Source organism: Carcharhinus amblyrhynchos, chromosome 16, assembly GCF_965287045.1.
Source record: "Carcharhinus amblyrhynchos chromosome 16, sCarAmb.v2.hapA, whole genome shotgun sequence".
NCBI classification, from domain to species: domain Eukaryota; kingdom Metazoa; phylum Chordata; class Chondrichthyes; order Carcharhiniformes; family Carcharhinidae; genus Carcharhinus; species Carcharhinus amblyrhynchos.
Window position 1 is genome coordinate 59923632 of NC_137339.1, and position 27369 is coordinate 59951000.

At 49.3% G+C, this 27369-nt stretch overlaps 1 protein-coding gene across 1 annotated transcript in view; it reads left to right on the forward strand.

Moving 5' to 3' along the window:
- pou2f2b (POU class 2 homeobox 2b) overlaps positions 1 to 27369 on the forward strand; it is a 216405-nt gene that overhangs the window by 177865 nt on the left and 11171 nt on the right. Inside the window, exons 12-14 of the mRNA XM_080204469.1 lie at positions 25279 to 25420; positions 25889 to 26037; positions 26706 to 26885. Coding sequence (XP_080060595.1) covers positions 25279 to 25420; positions 25889 to 26037; positions 26706 to 26885 — 471 coding nt within the window. The remainder of the gene's footprint in view (positions 1 to 25278; positions 25421 to 25888; positions 26038 to 26705; positions 26886 to 27369) is intronic.

Consider the following 27369-nt stretch of genomic DNA (forward strand, 5'->3'; position numbering starts at 1 on the left):
ACCTATGTCAGGGTGTATTCACGCTGTCCTACAATCATCTCAGGGACTGTTCACGCTGTCCTGGAACCATGTTGGAGAATGTTTGTGCTGTCCTGTAAGCGTGCCAGGGAGCATGCACACTGTTCTGTAATCATCTCAGGGAATGTTCACGCTGTCCTGGAACCATGTCGGGCAGTGTTCATGCTGTCATGTAAGTGTATCAGGGAGTACATAAGAACATAAGAAATAGGAGCAGGAGTAGGCCATCTGGCCCCTCGAGCCTGCCCCGTCATTCAATAAGATCATGGCTGATCTGTCGTGGCTCAGTTCCACATTCCCGCCCTCTCCCCATAACCCTTAATCCCCTTGCCTATCATAAACCTATCAACCCGCGTCTTAAAAATATTGAGCGAGGCAGCCTCCACCACTTCAACGGGCAGAGAATTCCAGAGATTCACCACCCTTTGAGTGAAGAAGTCCCTCCTCAACTCCGTTCTAAACCGCCCCCCCTTTATCCTGAGGCTCTGCCCTCTAGTCCTACTGTCCTTTCTGAGTGGGAAGAGCCTCTCCACCTCTATCCTATCCATCCCATTCAACATCTTATACGTCTCAATGAGATCTCCCCTCATTCTTCTAAACTCTAACGAGTACAAACCTAGTTTATTCAGCCTCTCCTCATATTTCAACCCCCTCAACTCCGGAATCAGCCTAGTAAACCTCCTCTGCACTTCCTCCAAGGCCAGAATATCCTTGCGTAAGTGCGGCAACCAAAACTGCACACAGTACTCCAGCTGTGGCCTCACCAGTGTCCTATACAGCTGCAGCAAGACCTCCCTACTTTTATATTCAATCCCCCTCGCTATGAAGGCCAGCATCCCATTCGCCTTCCTGACCACCTGCTGCACCTGCAGGCTGGGTTTTTGCGACTCATGCACAAGGACCCCGAGGTCCCTCTGCACCGTCGCCTGCTGCAGTTTTTCGCCACGTAAGTAATAATCCTTCCTACCATTATTCCTACCAAAGTGGACAACCTCACATTTGCCAACATTAAATTCCATTTGCCAGTTCCTGGCCCATTCGCCCAGCCTATCTAGATCCTTCTGCAGACTCTCCACACCCTCCGCACAATTTGCCGTTCCGCCAATCTTGGTGTCATCAGCAAATTTCGACACCATACACTCGGTTCCTTCCTCCAGATCATCTATATAAATGGTGAATAGCTGAGGCCCCAGCACCGACCCCTGGGGCACTCCACTAGTCACCAACTGCCAATCCGAATAGCACCCATTGACCCCCACTCTCTGCCTCCTATTTGACAGCCAATCCTCTATCCACGCTAACACCCTACCCCCAACTCCATGTCCCCTGACCTTCTGCAATAACCTCTTGTGAGGCACCTTGTCAAACGCCTTCTGAAAATCAAGAAAGACCACATCCACCGGCTCTCCTCTATCCACCGCCCTAGACACATCCTCATAGAACTCCAATAAATTCGTCAGACACGACTTCCCCTTAACGAAACCGTGCTGCGTCTGCTCTACCAAACAATTCTCCTCAAGATGCCTCGCTATTTTCTCCTTGATCACGGATTCTAACATTTTTCCTACAACAGACGTTAAACTAACCGGCCTATAATTCCCTGCCTTTTGCCTGCCACCCTTCTTAAACAACGGCGTAACATTAGCCGTCTTCCAATCTTCCGGCACTTCCCCGGAATCCAGCAACGTTTGGAAAATAATCACCAAGGCATCCACTATCACCTCCGCCATTTCCTTCAGAACCTTTGGATGCATTCCATCCGGCCCTGGGGACTTGTCCACAATCAGTCCCTCCAGTCTGTCGAGTACCGCCTCTCGTGTAACAATAATGTCATTCAGGCCCTCCATTCGTACCATCTTTCCATCGCTAACACCTGCCAAATTACTCACGTCCTCCTCCGTGAAGACTGAAACAAAAAAGTTATTCAGGGCCTCAGCCATTTCCCCATCCCCTACCACTAAGTCCCCCCTCTCATCCTCTAAGGGTCCAACATTCACCCTAGCCAGCCTCTTCCTTTTTATGTGTTCACCCTCTCTCGTAAACTTGTGGGGGAGTGTTCATGCTGCCCTGTAACCGTGTCGGGAGTGTTCACGCTGTCTTGTAACTGTGTCGGGGGGTGTTCACACGGTCTTGTAACGTCTTGGGGAGTGCTCATGCTGTTCTGTCACCATGTTGGGGGGCGGTGTTCACGCTGTCCTGTAACCGTGTCGGGGAGTGTTCATGCCCGCCTGTAACTGTGTCAGGGAGTGTTCACGCTGTCCTGTGGCTGTGTTGGGAAGTGTTCACGCTGTCCTGTAAATATGTTGGGGACTAGGCATGCTGCCCTGTAACCGTGTCAGGGAGTGTTCATACAGTCCTGTAACTGTGTCATGCTGTCCTGTAAGCGTGTTGGGGAGTGTTCACACTGTGCTGTAACCGTGTCAGGGAATGTTCACACTGTCCTGTAAGTGTGTTGGGAACTGGTCACGTTGTCCTGTAAGTTGTCTGGGTGTGTTCACACTGTTCTGGAGCCATGTCAGGAAGTGTTCACGCTGTCTTGTAAACATGTCAGGTAGTGTTCATGCTGTTGTGTAACCATGTTGGTGAGTGTTGACGCTGTCCTGTGGAGCGTAGGGCAGTGTTCACACTGTCCTATCAACATGTTGGGGATTGTTGAGGCTGTCTTGTAAAAATATCGGGGAGTGTTCATGCTGTCCTGTAACTGTGTCCAGAAGTGTTGACGCTGTCCTGTAACCATGTTGGGGAGTGTTCACGCTGTGCTGAAAGCATGTCAGGGAGTGTTCACACTGTCTTCTAAGCATGTTGGGGAGTGTTTATGCTGTCCTGTAAGCATGTCGGGGAGTGTTCACGCTGTCCTGTAACCATGTCAGGGAGTATTCACGCTGTCCTGTAACCATGTCGGGGAATGTTCAGACTGTCCTGTAAGCATGTCGGGGAGTGTTCAGACTGTCCTGTAAGTGTGTTGAGAACTGGTCACGTTGTATTGGAAGTGTGTGTGTTCATGCTGTCCTGTAACCATGTCAGGGAATGTTCACGCTGTCCTGTAACCATCTCAGGCAGGGTACATGCTCTCCTGTAACTGTGCCAGGGAGCGTTCACACCGTCCTGTAAGAGTGTCCAGGAGTGTTCACGCTGCCCTCTAACCGTGTTGGGGAGTGTTCACGCTGTGCTGTAACTGTGTCAGGTAATGTTCACGCTGTAATGTAACCATATCAGGGAGTTTGAAGCTGTCCTATAAGCGTATCAGGAAGTGCTCACCCTCTCTTGTAAACATGTGAGGGATGTTCATGCTGTCCTGTAACCATGTCGAGGAGTTTCACACTGTCTTGTAATGTGTCAGGGAATGTTTCATGCTGTCCTGTAACTGTGTCAGGGAGTGTTCATGCTGTCCTGTAACCGTGTTAGGAAGTGTTCACACTGTCCTGTAAGTGTGTCGGGGAGTGTTCACACTGTGCTGAAAGCATGTCAGGGAATGTTCACGCTGTCTTGTAATCCTGTCATGGATTGTTCACGCTGTCCTGCAAGCATGTTGGGGAATGTTCACATTGTCCTGTAACAGTCTCCGGGAGTTTTCATGCTGTCCTGTAACTGTGTTTGGAAGTGTTCACGCTGTCTTGTAAACCTGTTGGGGAGTATTCTTTCTGTCCTGTAACCATGTCGGGAACTGTTGACTCTGTCCTGTAAATGTGCAGGGGAGTGTTCACGCTTTCCTGTAACCATGTCGGGAGTGTTCATGCTGTCCTGTAACCAAATTGGAGAGTGTTCACACAGTCCTGTAACCATCTCGGGAAGTGTTCACGCTGTCCTGTAACTATGTCAAGGAGCGTTCATGTTGTCCTGCAACCATGTTGGAGAGTGTTCACGCTGTCCTGTAACCGTGTCGGGGAGTGTTTCCACTGTCCTGTAACTGTGTCGGGGAGTGTTCATGCTGTCCTGTAATCGTGCCATGGAGTGTTCGCGCTGTCCTGCAAGCATGTTGGGGAGTGTTCACACTGTTCTGTAACCGTGTTGGGGAGTGCTTACGCTGTTCTGTAACCGTGTCGAGGAGTGTTCACGCTGCCCTCTAACCGTGTAGAGGAGTGTTCATGCTGCCCTCTAACCGTGTCGAGGAGTGTTCACGCTGCCCTCTAACCGTGTTGAGGAGTGTTCACGCTGCCCTCTAACCGTGTTGGGGAATGTCAACTCTGTGCTGTAACCGTATCAGGGAGTGTTCACACTGTCCTGTAAATGTATCAGGGAGTGTTCACCCGCTCTTGTAAACATGTGGGGGAGTGTTCACATTGCCTTGTAACCGTGTTGGGGAATGTTCACACTGTCTTGTAATGTGTTGGGGAGTGCTTATGCTGTTCTGTCACCATGTCGGGGAGTGTTCATGCTCTCCTGTAACTGTGTCAGGGACTGTTCACGCTGTCCTGTAAGCATGTTGGGGACTGGTCATGCTGCCCTGTAACTGTGTCAGGGAGTGTTCCCACTGTCCTGTAACCATGCTGGGGAGTGTTCACGCTGTGCTGAAAGCATGTCAGGGAGTGCAATTACTATCACTAGAGAGGTGGTGCTTGATAGACTAACGGGACTGAAGGCAGACAAGTCCCCGGGACCGGATGGAATGCATCCCAGGGTTCTGAAAGAAATGGCAGAGGTGATAGCGGATGCCTTAGTAATTATTTATCAAAATTTGCTGGACTCTGGGGAAGTGCCGGAGGATTGGAAAATGGCTAACGTTATGCAGACAAAAGGCAGGGAATTATAGGCCGGTTAGTTTAACGTCCGTAGTTGGAAAAATGCTCGAATCCGTCATCAAAGAAGAAATAGCGAGACACCTAGAAAAGAACGGTTTGATCAAGCAGACGCAGCACGGATTCGTGAAGGGGAAGACGTGTTTAACAAATTTACTGGATTTCTATGAGGATGTGACTAGTGCGGTAGACAGAGGGGAACCAGTGGATGTGGTGTTTTTAGATTTCCAGAAGGCGTTTGACAAGGTGCCTCACAAAAGTTGCTGCGAAAGGTTAGGGTGCACGGAGTTGGGGGTAAGGTGTTAGCGTGGATAGAGGATTGGTTGTCTAATAGGAAGCAGAGAGTTGGAATCAATGGGTGCTATTCTGGTTGGCAGTTGGTGACTAGTGGAGTGCCGCAGGGATCGGTGCTGGGGCCTCAACTATTTACCATTTACATAGATGATCTGGAGGAGGGGGCTGAGTGTCGGGTAACGAAATTTGCTAATGACACGAAGATGAGTGGAAAAGCAAATTGCGTGGAGGGTGTGGAAAGTCTGCAGAGAGATCTGGATAGGCTGAGTGAGTGGGCGAGGACCTGGCAGATGGAGTATAATGTTAGCAAGTGTGAGGTTATCCACTTGGGTAGAAATAATAGTAGGAGGGATTATTATTTAAAAGGCGAAAAGCTGCAGCACGCTACGGTGCAGAGGGGCCTGGGGGTCCTTGTGCACAAATCACAAAAACCCAGTCTGCAGGTGCAGCAGGTGATCAAGAAGGCAAATGGAATGCTGGCCTTTATAGCGAGGGGGTTAGAATATAAAAGCAGGGAGGTCTTGCTGCAACTGTACAGGGCACTGGTGAGGCCGCAACTGGAGTACTGTGTGCAGTTTTGTTCACCGCATTTGCCAAAGGATATAATGGCCTTGGAGGGAGTGCAGAGAAGGTTCACTAGGCTGATACTGGAGATGAGGGGGTTGGCCTATGAGGAGAGATTGAATAGACTGGGTCTGTACTCGTTAGAGTTTAGAAGGCTGAGGGGGGTTCTTATAGAGACGTATAAGATAATGAAGGAGCTAGATAGGGTAGAGGTAGAGAGATTCTTCCCGCTTAGAAAGGATAGCAGAACTAGAGGGCACAGCCTCAAAATAAGAGGGGGGCAGCTTAGATTGGAGTTGAGGAGGAACTTCTTCACTCAAAGAGTGGTGGATCTCTGGAATTCTCTGCCCATTGAAGTGGTGGAGGCTACCTCGCTAAATATAACTAAGTCATGGGTAAATAGGTTTTTGATAGACAAGGGAATTAAGGGTTATGGGGAGAAAACAGGAAAGTGGAACTGATCCAGTTCAGATCAGCCATGATCTAGTTGAATGGCGGGGCAGGCTTGAAGGGCTAGATGGCCTACTCCTGCTCCTATTTCTTATGTTCTTTTGTTCTTATGAGTGTTCACGCTGTCTTCTAAGCATGTCAGGGAGTGTTTACGCTGTCCTGTAAGCATGTTGGGGAGTATTCACACTGTCCTGTAACCGTGTTGGGGAATACTCACGCTGTCCTGTAACCGTGTCGGGGAATATTCATGCTGTCATGAAGCATGTCGGGGAGTATTCATGCTGTCCTGTAAGTGTGTCCTGTATGCTGAGAGATAGGATTTATGACCATTTGGAAAGATTCAGTTTAATCCGGGATAGTCAGCACAGTTTCGTGAGGGTAAGTCCTGCCTCACAGATTTGATTGAATTCTTTGAGGAGGTAACTAAGTGTGTGGACAAAGGTAGAGCAGTTGATGTTGAATACATGGATTTTAGTAAGGCGTTTGATAAGGTTCCCCATGGGAGGCTCATGAAGAAGATAAGGATGTGTGGGATAGAAGGAAATTTGGCCGATTGGATAAGTAACTGGCTGTATCATAGACAGAGGGTGGTGGTGGAAGGAAAATTTTCAGACTGGAGGCCAGTTACCAGTGGTGTACCACAGGGGTCAGTGCTGGGTCCTCTGCTATTTGTGATTTTTATCAATGACTTGGAAGAAGATGCTGAAGGGTGGGTTAGTAAATTTGCTGACGACACCAAGATTGGTGGAGTAGTGGATCAGGTGGTGGGCTCTTGCAGGCTGCAAAGAGACATTGATAGGATGCAGAGCTGGGCCGAAAAGTGGCAGATGGAGTTTAACCCTGATAAGTGCAAGGTGATTCATTTTGGTAGGACAAACTTGAATGCAGATTACAGGGTCAACGGTAGGGTTCTAAGGAATGTGGAGGAACAGAGAGATCTTGGGGTTTATAACCACAGATATCTGAAGGTTGCCACTCAAGTGGATAGAGCCATGAAGAAGGCTTATAGTGTGATAGTGTTTATTTACAGGGGGTTTGAGTTTAAGAGCCATGGGGTTATGCTGCAACTATACCAGATGTGGGTGAGACCACATTTGGAATATTGTGTTCAGTTCTGGTCACCTCACTATAAGAAGGATGTGGAAGCATTGGAGAGAGTGCAGAGGAGATTTACCAGGATGCTGCCTGGTTTGGAGGGTAGGCCTTATGAAGAAATGTTGAGGGAGCTGGGGCTTTTCTCTTTGGAGCGGAGGAGGATGAGAGGCGACTTAATAGAGGTTTATAAGATGATGAGAGGGATTGATAAAGTGGACATTCAGAGACTATTTCCTCGGGTGGATGTAGCTGTTGCAAGGGGGCATAAATGTAAGGTTCATGCTGGGAGATTTGGGAGGGATGTCCGAGGTAGATTCTTCACTCAGAGAGTGGTTGGGGTGTGGAATAGACTGCCTGCTGTGATAGTGGAGTCAGGCACTTTAGGAACTTTCAAGCGGTTATTATAACCGCTTATTCTATTAGTCTATTCCACTCTTAGTCTATTCCACACCCCAACCACTCTCTGAGTAAAGAATCTACCTCGGACATCCCTCCCAAATCTCCCAGCATTAACCTTATATTTATGCCCCCTTGTAACAGCTACATCCACCCGAGGAAATAGTCTCTGAATGTCCACTTTATCAATCCCTCTCATCATCTTATAAACCTCTATTAAGTCGCCTCTCAACTGCAGCAGGCGACAGTGCAGAGGGACCTCGGGGTCCTTGTGCATGAGTTGCAAAAACCCAGCCTGCAGGTGCAGCAGGTGGTCAGGAAGACTAATGGGATGCTGGCCTTCATAGTGAGGGGGATTGAATATAAAAGTAGGGAGGTCTTGCTGCAGCTGTATAGGGCATTGGTGAGGCCGCAGCTGGAGTACTGTGTGCAGTTTTGGTCGCCGCAATTACGCAAGGATATTTTGGCCTTGGAGAGAGTGCAGAGGAGGTTTACTAGGCTGATACCGGAGTTGAGGGGGTTGAGCTATGAGGAGAGGCTGAATAAACTAGGCTTGTACTTGTTAGAGTTTAGAAGAATGAGGGGAGATCTCATTGAGACGTATAAGATGATGAATGGGATGGATAGGATAGAGGTGGAGAGACTCTTCCCGCTCAGAAAGGACAGTAGGACTAGGGGGCACAGCCTCAAGATAAAGGGGGGGGTGGTTTAGAACGGAGTTGAGGAGGAACTTCTTCACTCAAAGGGTGGTGAATCTCTGGAATTCTCTGCCCGTTAAGGTGGTGGAGGCTGCCTCGCTAAATATTTTTAAGACGCGGGTTGATGGGTTTTTGATAAGCGAGGGGATTAAGGGTTATGGGGAGAGGGCGGGAATGTGGAACTGAGCCACGACAGATCAGCCATGATCTTATTGAATGGCGGTGCAGGCTCTAAGGGCTGGATGGCCTACTCCTGCTCCTATTTCTTATGTTCTTATGTTCATAGCTCGGCACAACATTGAGGGCTGAAGGGCCTGTACTGTGCAGTAATGTTCTATGTTTCTACGTTTCTGTGTGTTGGGAAGTGGTCACATTGCGTTGTAAGTGTGTTGGGGAGTGTTCACGCTGTCCTGTAACCATGTCGGGGAAAGTTCTCGCTGTCCTATAACTGTATCAGGTAGTGTTCACGCTCTCCTGTAACTGTGCCAGGGAGTGTTCACACTGTCATGTAAGAGTGTCAAGGAGTGTTCACACTGCCCTGTAATCGTGTTGGGCAGTGTTCATGCTGTGCTGTAAGCGTGTCAGGGAGTGTTAACTCTGTGCTGTAACTATGTCAGGCAGTATTCACGCTGTAATGTTACCCTATCAGGGAATGTTCACGCTGTCCTGTAAGCATATCGGGGAGTGTTCACCCTCTTTTGTAAACATGTGGGGGAGTGTTCATGCTGTCCTGTAACTGTGTCGGGGAGTGTTCACACTGTCTTGTAACCGTGTCGGGGAGTATTCACACAGTCTTGTAACGTGTCGGGGAGTGTTCATGCTGTCCTGTCACCACGTCAGGAGATGTTCACTCTGTCCTGTAAACATGTTGGGGAGTGTTTCATGCTGTCCTGTAACTGTGTCAGGGAGTGTTCACACTGTCCTGTAACTGTGTCAAGGAGTCTTTACGCTGTCCTGTAAGTATGTTGGGGACTGGTCATGCTGTCCTGTCATGTGTCAGGGACTGTTCACATGTCCTGTAAGTGTGTTGGGGAGTGTTCATGCTGTGCAGAAAGCATGTCAGGGAGTGTTCACACTGTCTTGTAAGCATGTCGGGGAGTGTTTATGCTGTCCTGCAAGCGTGTTGGGGAGTGTTCACACTGTCGTGTAACAGATTCTGGGAGTTTTCACGCTGTCCTGTAACTGTGTTGGGGAGTGTTCATGCTGTCTTGTAAATGTGTTGGGGAGTATTCACGCTGTCCTGTAACCATGTCGGGGAGTATTGACTCTGTCCTGTAAACGTGCAGGGGAGTGTTCACGCTATCCAGTAACCATGTAGGAGAGTGTTCACGCTGTCCTGTAATCGTGTCGGGGACTGTTCACGCTGTCCAGTAACTGTGTGGGGAGTGTTCACATTGTCATGTAAGCCTTTCGGGGAGTGCGCACGCTGTCCTGTAACAATGTCGGGGAATGTTCACGCTGTCCTGTAAGGGTGCCGAGAAGTGTTCACGCTCTCCAGTAACTGTGTCAGTGACTGTTCACACTGTCGTGTAAGCTTGTCGGGGAGTGTGCATGCTGTCCTATAACCATGTTGGGGAGTGTTCACACTGCCCTCTAACCATGTTGGGGAGTGTTAACTCTGTGCTGTAACTTCGTCAGGGAATGTTCATGCTGTAATGTAACCGTATCAGGGAGTGTTCACGCTGTCCTTTAAGTGTATCGGGGAGTGTTCACCCTCTCTTGTAAACATGTGGGGGAATGTTCATGCTGTCCTGTAACCGTGTCGGGGTGTGTTCACGTTGTCTTGTAACCATGCCGGGAAGTGTTCACACTGTCTTGTCATATGTTGGGGAGTGCTCATGCTGTTCTGTCACCATGTTGGGGAGTGTTCATGCCACCCTGTAACCTTACTGGGGAGTTTTCATGATCGCCTGTAACCCTGTCAGGGAGTGTTCACGCTGTCCTGTAAGTGTGTCAGAGAGTGTTCACGCTGTCCTGTAACCGTATCGGGGAGTGTTCACGCTGTGCTGAAAGCATGTCGGGGAGTGTTCACGCTGTCTTCTAAGCGTGTCAGGGAGTGTTCAGCTGTCCTGTGGTCAGGAAGGCTAATGGGATGCTGGCCTTCATAGCGAGGGGGATTGAATATAAAAGTAGGGAGGTCTTGCTGCGGCTGTATAGGGCATTGGTGAGGCCGCAGCTGGAGTACTGTGTGCAGTTTTGGTCGCCGCACTTACGCAAGGATATTTTGGCCTTGGAGGGAGTGCAGAGGAGGTTTACTAGGCTGGTACCGGAGTTGAGGGGGTTGAGCTATGAGGAGAGGCTGAATAAACTAGGCTCGTACTCGTTAGAGTTTAGAAGAATGAGGGGAGATCTCATTGAGACATATAAGATGATGAATGGGATGGATAGGATAGAGGTGGAGAGACTCTTCCCGCTCAGAAAGGACAGTAGGACTAGGGGGCACAGCCTCAAGATAAAGGGGGGGCGGTTTAGAACGGAGTTGAGGAAGAACTTCTTCACTCAAAGGGTGGTGAATCTCTGGAATTCTCTGCCCGTTGAGGTGGTGGAGACTGCCTCGCTAAATATTTTTAAGACGCGGGTTGATGGGTTTTTGATAAGCGAGGGGATTAAGGGTTATGGGGAGAGGGCGGGAATGTGGAACTGAGCCACGACAGATCAGCCATGATCTTATTGAATGGCGGTGCAGGCTCGAAGGGCTAGATGGTCTACTCCTGCTCCTATTTCTTATGTTCTTATGTTGGGGAATGTTCGCGTTGTCTTGTAACCATATCACGGAGTGTTCACACTCTTCTGTTACTGTGCCAGGGAGTGTCCAAACTATCCTATAAGAGTGTCAGGGAGTGTTCACGCTGTCCTGTAACCATGTCGGGGAATGTTCACGATGTTCTGTAACCACGTCAAGGAGTGTTCACACTCTCCTGTTACTGTGCCAGGGAGTGTTCAAACCATCCTATAAGAGTGTCGGGGAGTGTTCATGCTGTCCTGTAACTGTGTCGAGGGGTGTTCACGCTGTTCTATAAGAGTGTCAGGGAGTGTTAACTCTGTGCTGTAACTGTATCAGGTAGTGTTCCCGCTGAAATGTGATCCTATCAGGGAGTGTTCACGCTGTCCTATAAGCGTATCGGGGAATGTTCACCCTCTCTTGTAAACATGTGGGGGAGTGTTCATGCTGTCCTGTAACCATGTTGGGGAGTGTTCACACTGTCTTGCAACCGTGTCGGGGAGTGTTCACATTGTCTTGTAACGTGTCTGGGAGTGCTCATGCTGCCCTGTCACCATGTCGGGGTGGTGTTCCCTCTGTCCTGTAACCATGTCGGGGAGTGCTCATGCTGTCTTGTAACCGTGTCAGAGAGTGTTCACATTGTCCTGCAACCATGTCAGAGAGTGCTCACGCTGTCTTGTAAGCGTGTCGGGGAGTGCTTGTGCTGTCCTGTAAGCGTGTCAGGGAGCGTTCATGCTGTCTTGTAATCCTGTCATGGATAGTTCACGCTGTCCTGCAAGCATGTCGGGGAGTGTTCACACTGTCCTGTAACAGTCTCCAGGAGTTTTCACGCTGTCTTGTAAGTGTGTTGGGCAGTGTTCACGCTGTCTTGTAAGTGTGTCGGGGAGTATTCATGCTGTCCTGTAACCATGTCGGGGAGTGTTGGCTCTGTCCTGTAAACATGCAGGGGAGTGTTCACGCTTTCCTGCAACCATGTCGGGGAATGTTCGCGTTATCCTGTGACCATATCACAGAGTGTTCAAGCTTTCCTCTAACTGTTTCAGGGAGTGTTCATGCTGTCCCGTAACTGTCTCAGAGAGTGTTCACTCTGTCCTGTAAGAATCTCGGAGAGTGTTCATGCTATCCGGTAACCGTGTCAGGGAGTGTTAACGCTGTCCAGTAACTGTGTGGGGAGTGTTCACATTGTCGTGTAAGCCTGTTGGGGAGCGCAGATGCTGTCTTGTAACTGTGTCAGGGAATGTTCACGCTGTCTTGTAACCGTGTCGGGAAGTGTTCACGCTGTCCTGTAAGCATGTTGGGAAGTCTTCATGCTATCCTGTAACTGTGTCAAGGAGTGTCGTGTAAACATGTCGGTGAGTGTTCACACTGTGCTTAACCATGTCCTGTCGTGTAAACATGTCGGTGAGTGTTCACGCTGTGCTGAACCATGTCCTGTCGTGTAAACATGTCGATGAGTGTTCACACTGTGCTTAACCATGTCCTGTCGTGTAAACATGTCGGTGAGTGTTCACACTGTGCTTAACCATGTCCTGTCGTGTAAACATGTCGGTGAGTGTTCACACTGTGCTTAACCATGTCCTGTCGTGTAAACATGTCGGTGAGTGTTCGCGCTGTGCTTAACCGTGTCCTGTCGTGTAAACATGTCGGTGAGTGTTCACACTGTGCTTAACCATGTCCTGTCGTGTAAACATGTCGGTGAGTGTTCACACTGTGCTTAACCATGTCCTGTCGTGTAAACATGTCGGTGAGTGTTCACGCTGTGCTGAACCATGTCCTGTCGTGTAAACATGTCGATGAGTGTTCACACTGTGCTTAACCATGTCCTGTCGTGTAAACATGTCGGTGAGTGTTCACACTGTGCTTAACCATGTCCTGTCGTGTAAACATGTCAGTGAGTGTTCACGCTGTGCTGAACCATGTCCTGTCGTGTAAACATGTCGATGAGTGTTCACACTGTGCTTAACCATGTCCTGTCGTGTAAACATGTTGGTGAGTGTTCACACTGTGCTTAACCATGTCCTGTCGTGTAAACATGTCGGTGAGTGTTCACACTGTGCTTAACCATGTCCTGTCGTGTAAACATGTCGGTGAGTGTTCACACTGTGCTTAACCATGTCCTGTCGTGTAAACATGTCGGTGAGTGTTCGCGCTGTGCTTAACCGTGTCCTGTCGTGTAAACATGTCGGTGAGTGTTCACACTGTGCTTAACCATGTCCTGTCGTGTAAACATGTCGGTGAGTGTTCACACTGTGCTTAACCATGTCCTGTCGTGTAAACATGTCGGTGAGTGTTCACGCAGTGCTTAACCATGTCCTGTCGTGTAAACATGTCGGTGAGTGTTCACGCAGTGCTTAACCATGTCCTGTCGTGTAAACATGTCGGTGAGTGTTCACGCAGTGCTTAACCATGTCCTGTCGTGTAAGCATGTCGGTGAGTGTTCACACAGTGCTTAACCATGTCCTGTCGTGTAAACATGTCGGTGAGTGTTCGCGCTGTGCTTAACCATGTCCTGACATGGAAACATGTCGGTGAGTGTTCACGCTGTGCTTAACCATGTCCTGTTGTGTAAACATGTCGGTGAGTGTTCACACTGTGCTTAACCATGTCCTGTCGTGTAAACATGTCGGTGAGTGTTCACGCAGTGCTTAACCATGTCCTGTCGTGTAAACATGTCGGTGAGTGTTCACACTGTGCTTAACCATGTCCTGTTGTGTAAACATGTCGGTGAGTGTTCACGCACTGCTTAACCATGTCCTGTCGTGTAAACATGTCGGTGAGTGTTCACGCAGTGCTTAACCATGTCCTGTCGTGTAAACATGTCGGTGAGTGTTCACACTGTGCTTAACCATGTCCTGACATGGAAACATGTCGGTGAGTGTTCACACTGTGCTTAACCATGTCCTGTCGTGTAAACATGTCGGTGAGTGTTCACGCAGTGCTTAACCATGTCCTGTCGTGTAAACATGTTGGTGAGTGTTCACACAGTGCTTAACCATGTCCTGATGTGGAAACATGTCGGTGAGTGTTCACGCTGTGCTTAACCATGTCCTGTCGTGTAAACATGTCAGTGAGTGTTCGCGCCGTGCTTAACCATGTCCTGTCGTGTAAACATGTCGGTGAGTGTTCACACAGTGCTTAACCATGTCCTGTCGTGTAAACATGTCGGTGAGTGTTCACACAGTGCTTAACCATGTCCTGTCGTGTAAACATGTCGGTGAGTGTTCACGCACTGCTTAACCATGTCCTGTCGTGTAAACATGTCGGTGAGTGTTCACGCAGTGCTTAACCATGTCCTGTCATGTAAACATGTTGGTGAGTGTTCGCGCTGTGCTTAACCATGTCCTGTCGTGTAAACATGTCGGTGAGTGTTCACGCAGTGCTTAACCATGTCCTGACATGGAAACATGTCGGTGAGTGTTCACACTGTGCTTAACCATGTTCTGTCGTGTAAACATGTCGGTGAGTGTTCACGCAGTGCTTAACCATGTCCTGTCGTGTAAACATGTCGGTGAGTGTTCACGCAGTGCTTAACCATGTCCTGACATGGAAACATGTCGGTGAGTGTTCACACTGTGCTTAACCATGTCCTGTTGTGTAAACATGTCGGTGAGTGTTCACGCAGTGCTTAACCATGTCTTGACGTGGAAATATGTCGGTGAGTGTTCACGCAGTGCTTAACCATGTCCTGTCGTGTAAACATGTCGGTGAGTGTTCACGCAGTGCTTAACCATGTCCTGACGTGGAAATATGTCGGTGAGTGTTCACACAGTGCTTAACCATGTCCTGTTGTGTAAACATGTCGGTGAGTGTTTGCGCTGTGCTTAACCATGTCCTGTCGTGTAAACATGTCGGTGAGTGTTCACGCAGTGCTTAACCATGTCCTGTCGTGTAAACATGTCGGTGAGTGTTCACGCTGTGCTTAACCATGTCCTGTTGTGTAAACATGTCAGTGAGTGTTCACGCAGTGCTTAACCATGTCCTGTCGTGTAAACATGTCGGTGAGTGTTCACACTGTGCTTAACCATGTCCTGTCGTGTAAACATGTCGGTGAGTGTTCACGCTGTGCTTAACCATGTCCTGTTGTGTAAACATGTCGGTGAGTGTTCACGCTGTGCTTAACCATGTCCTGTCGTGTAAACATGTCGGTGAGTGTTCACGCTGTGCTTAACTATGTCCTGTCGTGTAAACATGTCGGTGAGTGTTCACACTGTGCTTAACCATGTCAGGGAGTGTTCATGCTGTGCCGTAACCATGTCAGTGAGTGTCATGCAGTGCTCTAAGCATGTCAGCGAGTGTTGACTCTGTGCTGTAACTGTGTCAGGGAGTGTTCACGCTATAATGTAACCGTGTCCTGGAGTGTTCACGCTGCCCTATATCCATGTTGGGGTTTGTTCACACTGTCCTGTAACCGTATCAATGAGCGTTCATGCTGTTCTCAAACCGTGTCAGGGATTGTTCATGCTGTCTTGTAAGCATGTCGGGGAGTGTTTATTCTGTCATGTAATCGTGTCGGAGAGTGTTGACACTGTCCTGTAGGAGTGTAGGGCAGTGTTCACACTGTCCTGTCACCGTGTAGGGGAGTGTTCAGGCTGTCTTGTAAAAGTGTCGGGGAGCGTTGATGCTTTCCTGTAACTGTGTCAGGGAGTGTTGACGCTGTCCTGTTACTGTGTCGGGGAGTGTACGTGCTGTCCTGTAACATGTCAGGGAGCGTTCATGCTGTCCTGGAACCGGGCCGGGGAGTGTTCAAGCCATCCTGTAGCCATGTCGGGGTGTGGTTCCCTCTGTCCAGCAACCATTATTGGGGAGTGTTCATGCTTTCCTGTAACTGTGCCAGGGAGTGTTCACACTGTCCTGTAAGAGTGTCGGGGAGTGTTCACGCTGTCATGTAACTGCGTCAGGGAGTGTTCACACTGTCCTGTAAGAGTGTCGGGGAGTGTTCACGCTGTCATGTAACTGCGTCAGGGAGTGTTCACACTGTCCTGTAAGAGTGTCGGGGAGTGTTCACGCTGTCATGTAACTGCGTCAGGGAGTGTTCACACTGTCCTGTAAGAGTGTCGGGGAGTGTTCACGCTGTCCTGTAACTGCGTCAGGGAGTGTTCACACTGTCCTGTACGAGTGTCGGGGAGTGTTCACGCTGTCCTGTAACTGCGTCAGGGAGTGTTCACCCTGTCCTGTAAGAGTGTCGGGGAGTGTTCACGCTGTCCTGTAACTGCGTCAGGGAGTGTTCACACTGTCCTGTACGAGTGTCGGGGAGTGTTCACGCTGTCCTGTAACTGCGTCAGGGAGTGTTCAAGCTGTCCTGCAGCCATGTTGGGGAGCGTTCACGCTGTCCAGTAACCATATCAGGGAGTGTTCACGCTTTCCTTTAACTGTGCCAGGGAGTGTTCACACTGTCCTGTAAGAGTGTCGGGGAGTGTATACAGTGTTCTGTAACCGTGTTGAGGACTGTTCACGCTGTCCTGTAACCATGTCAGGGAATGTTCAGGCTGTCCTGTAACCATGTTCAGGAGTGTTCACACTGTCCTGTAACCATTTCGTGGATTGTTCATTCTATCCTGTACCCATGTCGGGGAGTATTCATCCTGCCCTGTAATCATGTCGGATCTTGTTCATGCTGTCCTATAACCATGTTGGGGAGTGGGCACGCTGCCCTCTAACCGTGTCAGGGCATGTTCATGCTATCCTGTAACCCTGTCGAGGTGTGGTCATGCTGTCCTGTTACGCTGTCAGGGAGTGTTCACGCTGTCCTGTAAGCGTGTCAGGGAGTGTTGATGCTTCCTATAAGCATGTCGGGGACTGGTCACGCTGTCCTGTAACCATGTCAGGGAGTGTTCATGCTGTCCTGTAATCATTTCGGGGAGTCTTCACGCTGTCCTGTAACCATGTCAGGGGGTGTTCACGCTGTCGTGTAACCATGTCGGGGAGTGTTCACACTGTCCTGTAACCGTGACAAGGAGTTTACACGCTGTTTTGTAAGTGTGTCGGGTAATGGTCACAGTGTTCTGTAACCGTGTCAGGGAGTGTTTGCGCTGTCTGTTACCAAGTCAGGGAGTGATCACGCTGTCCTGTAAGTGTGCCGTTAAGTGTTCATACTGTCCTGTAACCATGTCATGGAGTGTTCACGCTGTCCTGTAAGAGTGTCGGGGAGTGTTCACACTGTCCTGTAAAAGTGTCGGGGTTCTATTCACACTGTCCTGTAACCGTACTGGGGAATGTTCACACTGTCCTCTAACCATGTCAGGGAATGTTCACACTATGCTGTAAACATGTCAGGGTGTGTTCATGCTGCCCTGTGACAATGTCGGGGAATGTTCACGCTGTCCTGTAAGTGTCTCGGGGAATGTTGTTGCTGATGGGGAGTGTTCCCACTGTCCTGTGACAGTGTCATGGAATTTTCATGCTACCTGTAACTATTGGGGTGTGTTCATGCTGTCCTGTACCTGTGACGGGGATTGGTCATACTGTCCTTAAGCGTGTCGGGGAGTGGTCACACTGTCCTGTAAGTGTGTCAGCGAGTGGTCATGCTGCCCTGTAACCCTGTCAGGGGAGTGTTCACGCTATGCTGTAACCATGTCAGGGTGTGTTCATGCTGTCCTGTAACAATGTTGGTGAATGTTCACTCTGTCCTGTAAGTGTGTCAGGGAGTGTTCATGCTTCCCGTAAGCATGTCTGGGAGTGGTCATGCTGTCCTGTAAGCATCTTGGGGAATATTGATGCTATCCTGTAACTGCATCCGGGAGTGTTTACGCTGTCGTGTAACCGTGTCAGGGAGTGTTCATGCTGTGCCTTAACCATGTCAGGGAGTGTTCCCACTGTCCTGTAAGTGTGTCAGCGAATGGTCACACTGTCCTATAACTGTGTCAAAATGCTGTAACAGTATCAGGGAGTGTAACAGTGTCAGGGAGTGTTCACGCTACCCTGTAACTGTATCAGGGTGTGTTCACACTGTCCTGTACCTGTGTTGGGGACTGGTCGTGCTGTCCTTAAGCTTGTCAGTGAGTGGTCATGCTCTCCTGTAAGCATGTCAGGGAGTGTTCACACTGTCCTGTAAGAGTGTCGGGGAGTGTTCATGCTGTCATGTAACTGTGTCAGGGAGCGTTTACCCTGTCCTGTAACCATGTTGGGGATGGTTCACATTGTCTTGTGGGAGTGTCTGGGAGTGTTCACACTGTCCTGCAAGAGTATCGAGGAGTATTCACGCTGTCCTGTAATCATGTTGGTTACAGTGTTCACACTGTTTCTGTAACCGTGTCAGGGAGTGTTCACGCTGTCCTGTAACCGTGTCAGGGAGTGTTCACGCTGTCCTGTAACCATGTAAGGGAGTGTTCACGCTCTCATGTAACCGTGTTGGGGAGTGTTCACGCTATCTTGTAACCCTGTCGGGGAGTGTTCACGCTGTCCTGTAACTGTATCGGGGAGTGTTCACGCTGCCCTCTAATCATGTCAGGCAGCACTCACGCTGTCCTGTAAGATTGTCAGGGAGTGTTCACACTGTCCAGTAACAGTGTCAAGGGGTGTTCACACTGTCCTGTAACAATATCAGGGAGTGTTCATGCTGTCCTGTAAGTGTGTCAGCGAATGGTCACACTGTCTGTAACCGTGTCATAAAGTGTTCATGTTGTTCTGTAACTGTGTTGGTTACGATGTTCACACTGTCCTGTAAGTGTCAGGGAGTGTTCATGCTATCCTGTAACTGTATCAGGGTGTGTCCATGCTGTCCTGTACCTGTGTCGGGGACTGGTCGCGCTGTCCTTAAGCGTGTCAGGGAGTGGTCACACTGTCCTGTAAGCGTATCAGGGACCAGTCACGCTGTCCTTAAGCAAGCCGGGGAGTGTTCACGCTGTCCTGTAATCACGTCGGGGAGCATTCACGTTGTTCTGTAACCATGTCAGAGCCTGTTCCCCCTGTCCTGTAAGAATGTCAGGGAGTGTTCATGCTGTCCTGTAATTGTGTCAGGGATTGTTCACGCTGTCCTGTAACCATGTCAGGGAGTGTTCACACTGTCCTGTAAGAGTGTTGGGGAGTGTTCATGCTGCCGTGTAACCGTGATGGGGAGTGTTAACGCTGTCCTGTAACCCTGTCAGAGGGTGTTCACGTTGTACTGTAACCATGTCGGGGTATGTCCATGCTGTCCTGTAACAATGTTGGGGAATGTTTACGCTGTCCTGTAAGTGTACCAGGGAGTCTTCATGCTTCCTGTAAGCATGTTGGGGAGTGGTCACACTGTGCTGTAAGTGTGTCGGGGAATGTTGACGCTGTCCTGTAACTGCGATCGGGAGTGTTCATACTGTCCTGTAACCATGCCAGGGAGTGTTCACGCTGTCCTGTAACCGTGTCAGGGAGTGTTCACGCTGTCCCTTAACCATGTCAAGGAGTGTTCCTGCTGTCCTATAAGTGTGTCAGCGAATAGTCACACTGTCCCGTAACCGTGTCGAAAAGTGTTCACGCTGTCCTGTACCTATGTTCAGGGCTGGTCACACTGTCCTTAAGTGTGTCAGGGAGTGTTCACCCTGTCCTGTAATCATGTCAGGGAGTTGTCATGCTGTCCTGTAAGCATGTCAGGGAGTGGTCACGCTGTCCTGTTAACGTGTTGGGGAACGTTCATGCTGTCCTGTAAGAGAATCGGGGAGTGTTCATGCTGTCCTGTAACTGTGTTGGGGAGCGTTCACCTTGTCGTGTAAGAGTGTCAGGGAGTGTTCACAATGAACTGCAACAGTGTTGGGGAGTATTCACGCTGTCCTGTAATCGTGTTGGTTACAGTGTTCACACTGTTTCTGTAATTGTGTCGGGGAGTGTTCACGCTGTCCTGTAACCGTGTCAGGGAGTGTTCACGCTGTCCCTTAACCATGCCAGGGAGCGTTCCCGCTGCCCTATAAGTGTGTCGGCGAATAGTCATACTGTCCTGTAACTGTGTCAGGGAGTGTTCACACTGTCCCTTAACCATGTCAGGGAGTGTTCCCGCTGCCCTATAAGTGTGTCAGCGAATGGTCATACTGTCCTGTAACCGTGTCGAAAAGTGTCGGGGAGTGTTCACGCTGTCCTGTAACCGTATCAGGGAGTGTTCACGTTCACGCTATCTTGCAACGTGTCAGGGAGTGTTCATGCTGTCCTGTAACCATGTCGGGGTGTGTTCACGCTCTCATGTAACTATGTCAGGGAGTGTTCACGCTATCTTTCAACTGTGTCAGGGAGTGTTCACGCTGTCCTGTAACCGCACTGGGGAGTGTTCACGCTGTCCTGTAACCATGTCAGGGAGTGTTCACACTGTCCTCCAATCATGTCAGGCAGTGTTCATGCTGTCCTCTAAGATTGTCAGGGAGTGTTCACACTTCCTGTAAGAGTGCTGGGGAGTATTTACGCTGTTCTGTAACCGTGCCAGGGAGTGTTAATGCTATCCTATAACTGTGTTGGGGTGTGTTCACGCTATCCTGTAACCATGTCAGGAAATGTTCACACTGTCCTGCAACTGTATCAGGCAGTGTTCACGCTGTCCTGTAAGAGTGTTCGGGAGTGTTCACACTGTCCTGTAACCATGTGGGGGAGTACTCTCACTGTCCTCTAACTGTGTTGGGGAGTGTTCACACTGTGCTGTAACTGTGTCGGGATGCGTTCACGCTGTAATATAACCGTGTCGGGGAGTGTTCATGCTATCCTGTAACCATATCGGGAAGTGCTCACGCTGTCCTGTAACTGTGTTGGAGACTGTTCATGTTGTCTTTTAAGGGCATTGGGGAGTGTTCACGCTGCCCTGTAACCATGTCAGGGAGTGTTCACGCTGTCCTGTATCCATGTTGGGGGGTGGGGGTGTTCACAATGTTCTGTAACCGTATCAGGGAGTGTTCACACTGTCCTGTAACCATGTCGTGGAGTGTTCACGCTGTCCTGTAACCTTATCAGCCAGTGTTCACACTGTCCTGTAACTGTGTCGTGGAGTGTTCACGCTGTCCTGTAACCATGTCAGGGAGTGTTCTCGCTGTCCTGTAAGAGTGTCGGGGAGTGTTCATGCTGTCCTGTAACCATGGGGTGGCACGGTAGCACAGTGGTTAGCACTGCTGCTTCACAGCTCCAGGGGCCTGGGTTTGATTCACGGATTGGTCACTGTCTGTGTGAAGTTTGCGCATTGTCCTTGTGTTTGCGTGGGTTTCCTTGGGGTGCTCCGGTTTCCTCCCACAGTCCAAAGATGTACGGGTTAGGTTGATTGGCCATGCTAAATTGCCCCTTAATGTCCTGAGGTGCGTAGGTTAGAGGGAGTGGCGGGTAAAATATTAGGGATATTGGGGTAGGGTCTGGGTGGGTTTGTGATCGGTGCAAACCCGATGGGCTGAATGGCCTCGTTCTGCACTGTAGGGTTCTATGATTCTATGTCAATGAGTGTTCACGCTGTCCTTTAACCACGTCGGGGAGTCTTCACGCTATGGTGTAAGCGTGTCAGGGAGTGTTCATGCTAGTCTGTAACTGTGTCGGTGTGTGTTCATGCTGTCCTGTAACCATGTCGGGGAATGCTCACGCTGTTCTGCAGCTATGTCTGGGAGTGGTCACGCTGTCCTGTAAGCTTGTTGCTGTCCTGAAACCATCTTGGGGAGTGTTCATGCTGTCCTGTAACCGTGTCAGGGAGTGTTGACGCTGTTCTGTCAGTGCATCAGGGAGTGTTAACAGTGCCCTGTACCCATGAAAGGGAGTGTTCACGCTGTCCTGTGTTCATGTTGGGGGGATGTTCACACTGTTCTGTAACTGTATCAGGGAGTGTTCACGCTGTCCTGTAACCGTGTTGGTTTCAGTGTTCACACTGTTTCTGTAACTGCATCAGCGCGTGTTCACATGTTCACGCTGTCCTCTAACCGTGTCAGGGAGTGTTCACATTGTTCTGTAAGAGTGTCAGAAAGTGTTCATGCTGTTGTGTAACCGTGACGGAGGGTGTTAACGCTGTCCTGTAACCCTGTCAGGGAGAGTTCACGCTGTGCTGTAATCATGTCAGGGTGTGTTCACGCTGTCCTTGTAATCCTGTCAGGGAGTGTTCATGTTGTGCTGTAACCATGTCAGGGAATGTTCACGCTGTCCTCTAATCGTGTCAGGCAATGTTCACACTGTCCTGTAAGCTTGTCAGGGAGTGTTCACACTGTCCTGTAAGAGTGCCGGGGAGTGTTCACGCTGTCCTCTAATTGTGTTGGGAAGTGTTCACACACTGTCCTGCAACCATGTCTGGGAGTGTTCACGCTGTCCTGTAAGCTTGTTGGTGTCCTGAAACCATGTTGGGGAGTGTTCATACTGTTCTGTAACCGTGTCAGTTACAGTGACACGGTGTGCTGTCAGTGCATCAGGGGGTGTTAACAGTGCCCTGTACCCATGGAAGGGTGGATGATCACACTGTTCTGTAACTGTATCAGGGAGTGTTCACTTTGTCCTGTAACCGTGTCAGGGAGTGTTCACGCTGTGTTGTCAGCGCATCAGGAAGTGTTCACAGTGCTCTGTATCCATGAAAGGGAGTGTTCACGCTGTCCTGTGTTCATGTTGGGGGGGTGTTCACACTGTTCTGTAACTGTATCAGGGAGTGTTCACTTTGTCCTGTAACTGTGTCGGGCAGTGTTCACGCTGTCCTGTGAGAGAGTCAGGGAGTATTCACGCTGTCCTGTAACCGTGTTGGTTACAGTGTTCACACTGTTTCTGTAACCGTGTCCGGGAGTGTTCACGTGTTCATGCTGTACTCTAACCATGTCAGGAAGTGTTCATGCTCTAATGTAACCATGTCGGGGAATGTTCATGCTGTCCTGTAAGCATGTCAGGGAGTGGTCATACTGTCCTGTAAGCATGTCAGGGAACAATGATGCTGCCCTGTAACTATATTGGAGAGTGTTCATGCTGTCCTGTAACTGTGTCGGGGAGTGTTCATGCTGTGCTGTAACCGTGTCGACGTGTGTTCACTGTGTCCTGTAAATGTTGTTGCGATGCAGATGTTGACCCCACTTTGAGAAGTAATGCCGAATCACCCAAAGAGGAATACCTTGCCTCATAATTGGTTAGAAGTGTGTAGGAAGGTGTGAACTGTTCTTTAATAATGATTTATGGTTAACTAACAGAAATATCTGGCATTCACTTGAAAATAAACTTTTAACAATTTATTTATTTAATTCACAGGGATTTTTAACTAAACAAATAACATATTGAATATAATAAGATTCTAATGGAATGCTGTTCAAATACATATAATACTCCTTCATTAAGCAAAAAAAAAGTTCAGTCACTTTCAAAAAATACAAGCAACTTTGTGACTTTCAGAATCTTTTGGAGTTCCTCTGTCAGTCCTCTGTAAGTTTTTTCTAATTTGGAACCTTTCGCTAGTTAGATGGTGAGTTCTCTTCAGAGATTTCTGAAGCTGGCAGAGTTAGGAGCTGCTCTCTCCCTTTCAAGGTTTGAGAGGTGGCAGTTCTGCTATTACTCTGCCATTCCCCCACCCCGCACTCTCTTTTATACCTGTGATGATTGTAATTTTCTTACACTAGGATTGGTCTGATGTTGTCAACGCCATCAAATTCAAATTTTATAGACTCCTGATAGCTGATTGCCTGCTTTAAATTGATAGATCCAAATTAAAAAAAGGTTGTCATGGTAAGACCACTGCTTGACTTTTTGGTACAAAAGTTTCAGCTTGGACTCTGGATATATCTTGCATTTTAAATCTCAAAGCACTGAAACAAACAGCAGCTTTTTAAGGGACACTGCAATTTTTTTTGCCCCTACCATTTTTACAATTTTTTACATCTTTTTACCAATATCAAATTCCAACTTCACAAACTTAACAGCACCGTGTCGGATAGTGTTCACTCTGTGCTGTAACTTTGTCAGGGAGTGTTCATTCTGTCCTGTAACTATGTCAGTGGGTGCTCAGTCTGTCCTGTAACCATGTCAGGGAGTACCCACTTTGTCCTATTATTGGATTGGGATCTGTCTAACGACGTGTGCAGCAGTGGGGATTGCCACTCTGGCTGTGCTGCAATGGGAATTGGCACTCAGGCTGTATTGAAAATGGCGACCATACCTTGAGCTGTGTTGAAACAGGAATTTTCACTCGGGTTGTGCTGTAATAGGGATTGTAATGTGGGGTTTGTTGTAACAGTGATTGTCATCCGAGCTGTGCTTTGATGGGGATTATCATTCTGGGTATACTATAATGGGGATTGTGTATTTGGCTGTGCTGTAATGGAGCTTCCACTTGGGCATGCTGTAACAGGAATTGTTTCTCAGACTGTATCATAATGGAGATTGTCACTCTGGCTGTTCCGTTACTGGGATTGTCATTCAGACTGTTCAGTATCAGGGTTGTCACTTGGGCTGTGCTGTAAGAGGGACTGTCAATAGGGGTTCCTGCAATGGGCATTGTTACTTGGGGTGTGCTGTAATGGAGACTGTAATGCAGGGTTTGCTGTAATGGGAACTATCACTTGGGGTGTGTTGTAATGGGGACTGTCACTCAGGGTGTGCTGTAATTGGGACTGTCACTCAGGGAGTACTGTAATGAGGACTGTTACTTGGGATGTACTGTAATGGGGACTATTACTTGAGGTGTGCTGTGATGGGGACTATCACTCAGGGTGTGCTGAAATGGGGACTGTCACACAGGGTGTGCTGTAATGGAGACTGTCATTTGAAATGTGCTGTGATGGGAATTGTGTCTTGCACTGTGCCATAACGTGGATTGTAACTCTGGCTGTGCTGTACTGAGAATTGTCACTTGGACTGTTATAATAGGGACTGTTACTTTGGCTGTGCTGTAACAGGGAATGTCATTTGGGCTGTGCTGTAACAGGGATTGTCACTTGGAATGCGCTGTAACAGGGTGTGTCACTCGGGGTGTGCTGTAACAGGGACTGTCAGCCAGGCCGTGTAGTAATGGGGAACGTCACTCAGGGTGTTTTGTAATGGGGACTGTAACTCAGGCTATACTGTAATGGGAATTGTAACTTGAGCTGTGCTATAACAAATACTTTGACTTGGGTTGTGCTTTAATGAGGACATTAACTCAGGCTGTGCTGTAATTAGTATGGTCACTTGGGTTGTGCTGCAATAGGGATTATCACCTGGGTCTGCTGTAATGGGTTTTTATCATTTGGGCTGTGCTGTGATTTTCATTCATGATGTGCTGTAATGAGGACTGTAACATGGGGTGCACTGTAATGGGATATGTCACTTGGGCTGTTCTGTAATGAAGATAGTCACACAGGCTATGCTGTAATGGATGTGTTGTAATGGGGACAGTAACCCAGGCTGTGCTGTAATGGGGACAGTAACCTGAAATGTTCTACTTCCATAGGGTGATGTGGGACTGGCAATGGGGAAGCTGTACGGAAATGATTTCAGCCAAACAACTATCTCCCGGTTTGAAGCGCTGAATCTCAGCTTTAAGAACATGTGCAAATTAAAACCCTTACTGGAGAAGTGGCTGAACGATGCCGGTATGTGATCATTCATCCTTCACATTCAGTGAGCTGTAGGAAGGGCAGAGGCTGAGGGGGAGGGGCAGAGGCTGAGGGGGAGGGGCAGAATTGGGGGAAGAGGGTGTTTTCGGACGGGTGGAATTGGGTAATGATCTTTGTTGAGAGTTTGGATTAGTGGGTGAGATGTTGGGTGAGTAGCTGATGGATTGGGCAATGGGTGATGGGTTGGGCAGTGGGTGAAGTGTTGGACAGTGGGTGACGGGTTGGGCAGTGGATAAGAGATCGGACCGTGGGTAAAGGGTTGGGCAGTGGGTGAGGTGTTGGGTAGTGGGTGAGGGGTTGGACAGTTAATGAGGGGTTGGGTCAGTGGGTGAGGGGTTGGGCAGTTAGTGAGGGGTTGGGTCAGTGGGTGAGGGGTTGGGCAGTAGGTGAGGGGCAGGCACCACAGGATGTTTTGGGGATTTATACATCTGTCTTATCTTTTAGAAAATCTCTCCGCGGATGCAACTCTGCCCAGCCCCAACGCAATGAGTAGCCCGCCAATCGGCATTGAGGGAATGGGAGGGCGGAAGAGGAAAAAGCGAACAAGCATCGAGACCAATGTCCGAGTGGCCTTAGAAAAGAGTTTCCTCGCAGTAAGTAATCAGCATAGCAGGGGAGAGTGGACGGAGGGTTGGAATGCCAGTTCTCAGTCAGGCCCAAAAACTATGACAGTCTCCAGTCACATTCAGAAACCATGACCCAAGCCCCAGTCACATCCAGAAACCAGGGCCCAGACCCCAATCCCCAGTCACATTCAGAAATCAGGGCCGAGGCCCCAGTCCCCAGTCACATTCAGAAACCAGGGCCCAGATCCCAATCACATCCAGAAACCAGGGCCCAGACCCCAGTCACATCCAGAAGGCAGAGCCCAGGCCCCAGTCACATCCAGAGAGCAGAGCCTGGGCCCCAATCACATGCAGAAACCAGGGCCCAGATGCAGTCACATCCAGAAACCAGGGCCCAGACCCCAGTCACATCCAGAAACCAGGGCCCAGACCCCAGTCACATCCAGAAACCAGGGCCCAGACCCCAGTCACATCCAGAAACCAGGGCCCAGACCCCAGTCACATCCAGAAACCAGAGCCCAGACCCCAGTCACATCCAGAAACCAGACCTCAGACCCCAGTCACATCCAGAAAGTGGGGCCCAGGCCCCAGTCACATCCAGAAACCACGGCCCCAGTTTAAGTCAGTGTGACAGGAGGATGTGACAGAGATGGTGTGACGGATGCGGTGTGATGGAGATATCTGTGTTTTCACAGAATCAGAAACCAACCTCAGAAGAGATAGTGTTAATCGCAGAGCAGCTGACCATGGAGAAGGAGGTGATTCGGGTCTGGTTCTGTAATCGGCGGCAGAAAGAAAAACGCATTAACCCAGCCAGTACCATGAGTATCTCCACACACACACACAGCAAACCATCCATATACAACAGTCACCTGGTAAGTACACAGACAGAGAGAGAGAGAGAGATACAGACCCAGAGAGAGAGGGAAAGAGAGACGGGGGGGGGGGGGGGGGTGGTTACAGACAGAGAGAGAGGGAGAGAGATATAGACTTAAAAAGAGAGATATATACAGACCCAGGGAGAAAGAGAGAGATATACACACCCTGAGAGACAGAGGGAGATACAAACCCTGAGAGAGAAAGAGAGAGACCCAGAGAGAGAAAGAGAGAGACAGACCCAGAGAGAGAGAGGGACTGACCCAAAGAGAGAGAGGGAGAGAAAGAGAGATACTGACCCAGGAGAGAGAGAGATGCAGACCCGAAGAGAGAAAGGGAGATACTGTCCTAAAGAGAAATACAAGCCCAGAGAGAGAGAACAAGAAAGAGATACAGACCCAGAGCAAGAGAGAGAGAGAAAGAGACAAATACAGACCCAAAGAGAGAGAAAGATACAGGCCCAGAGAGAGAAAGAAATACTGA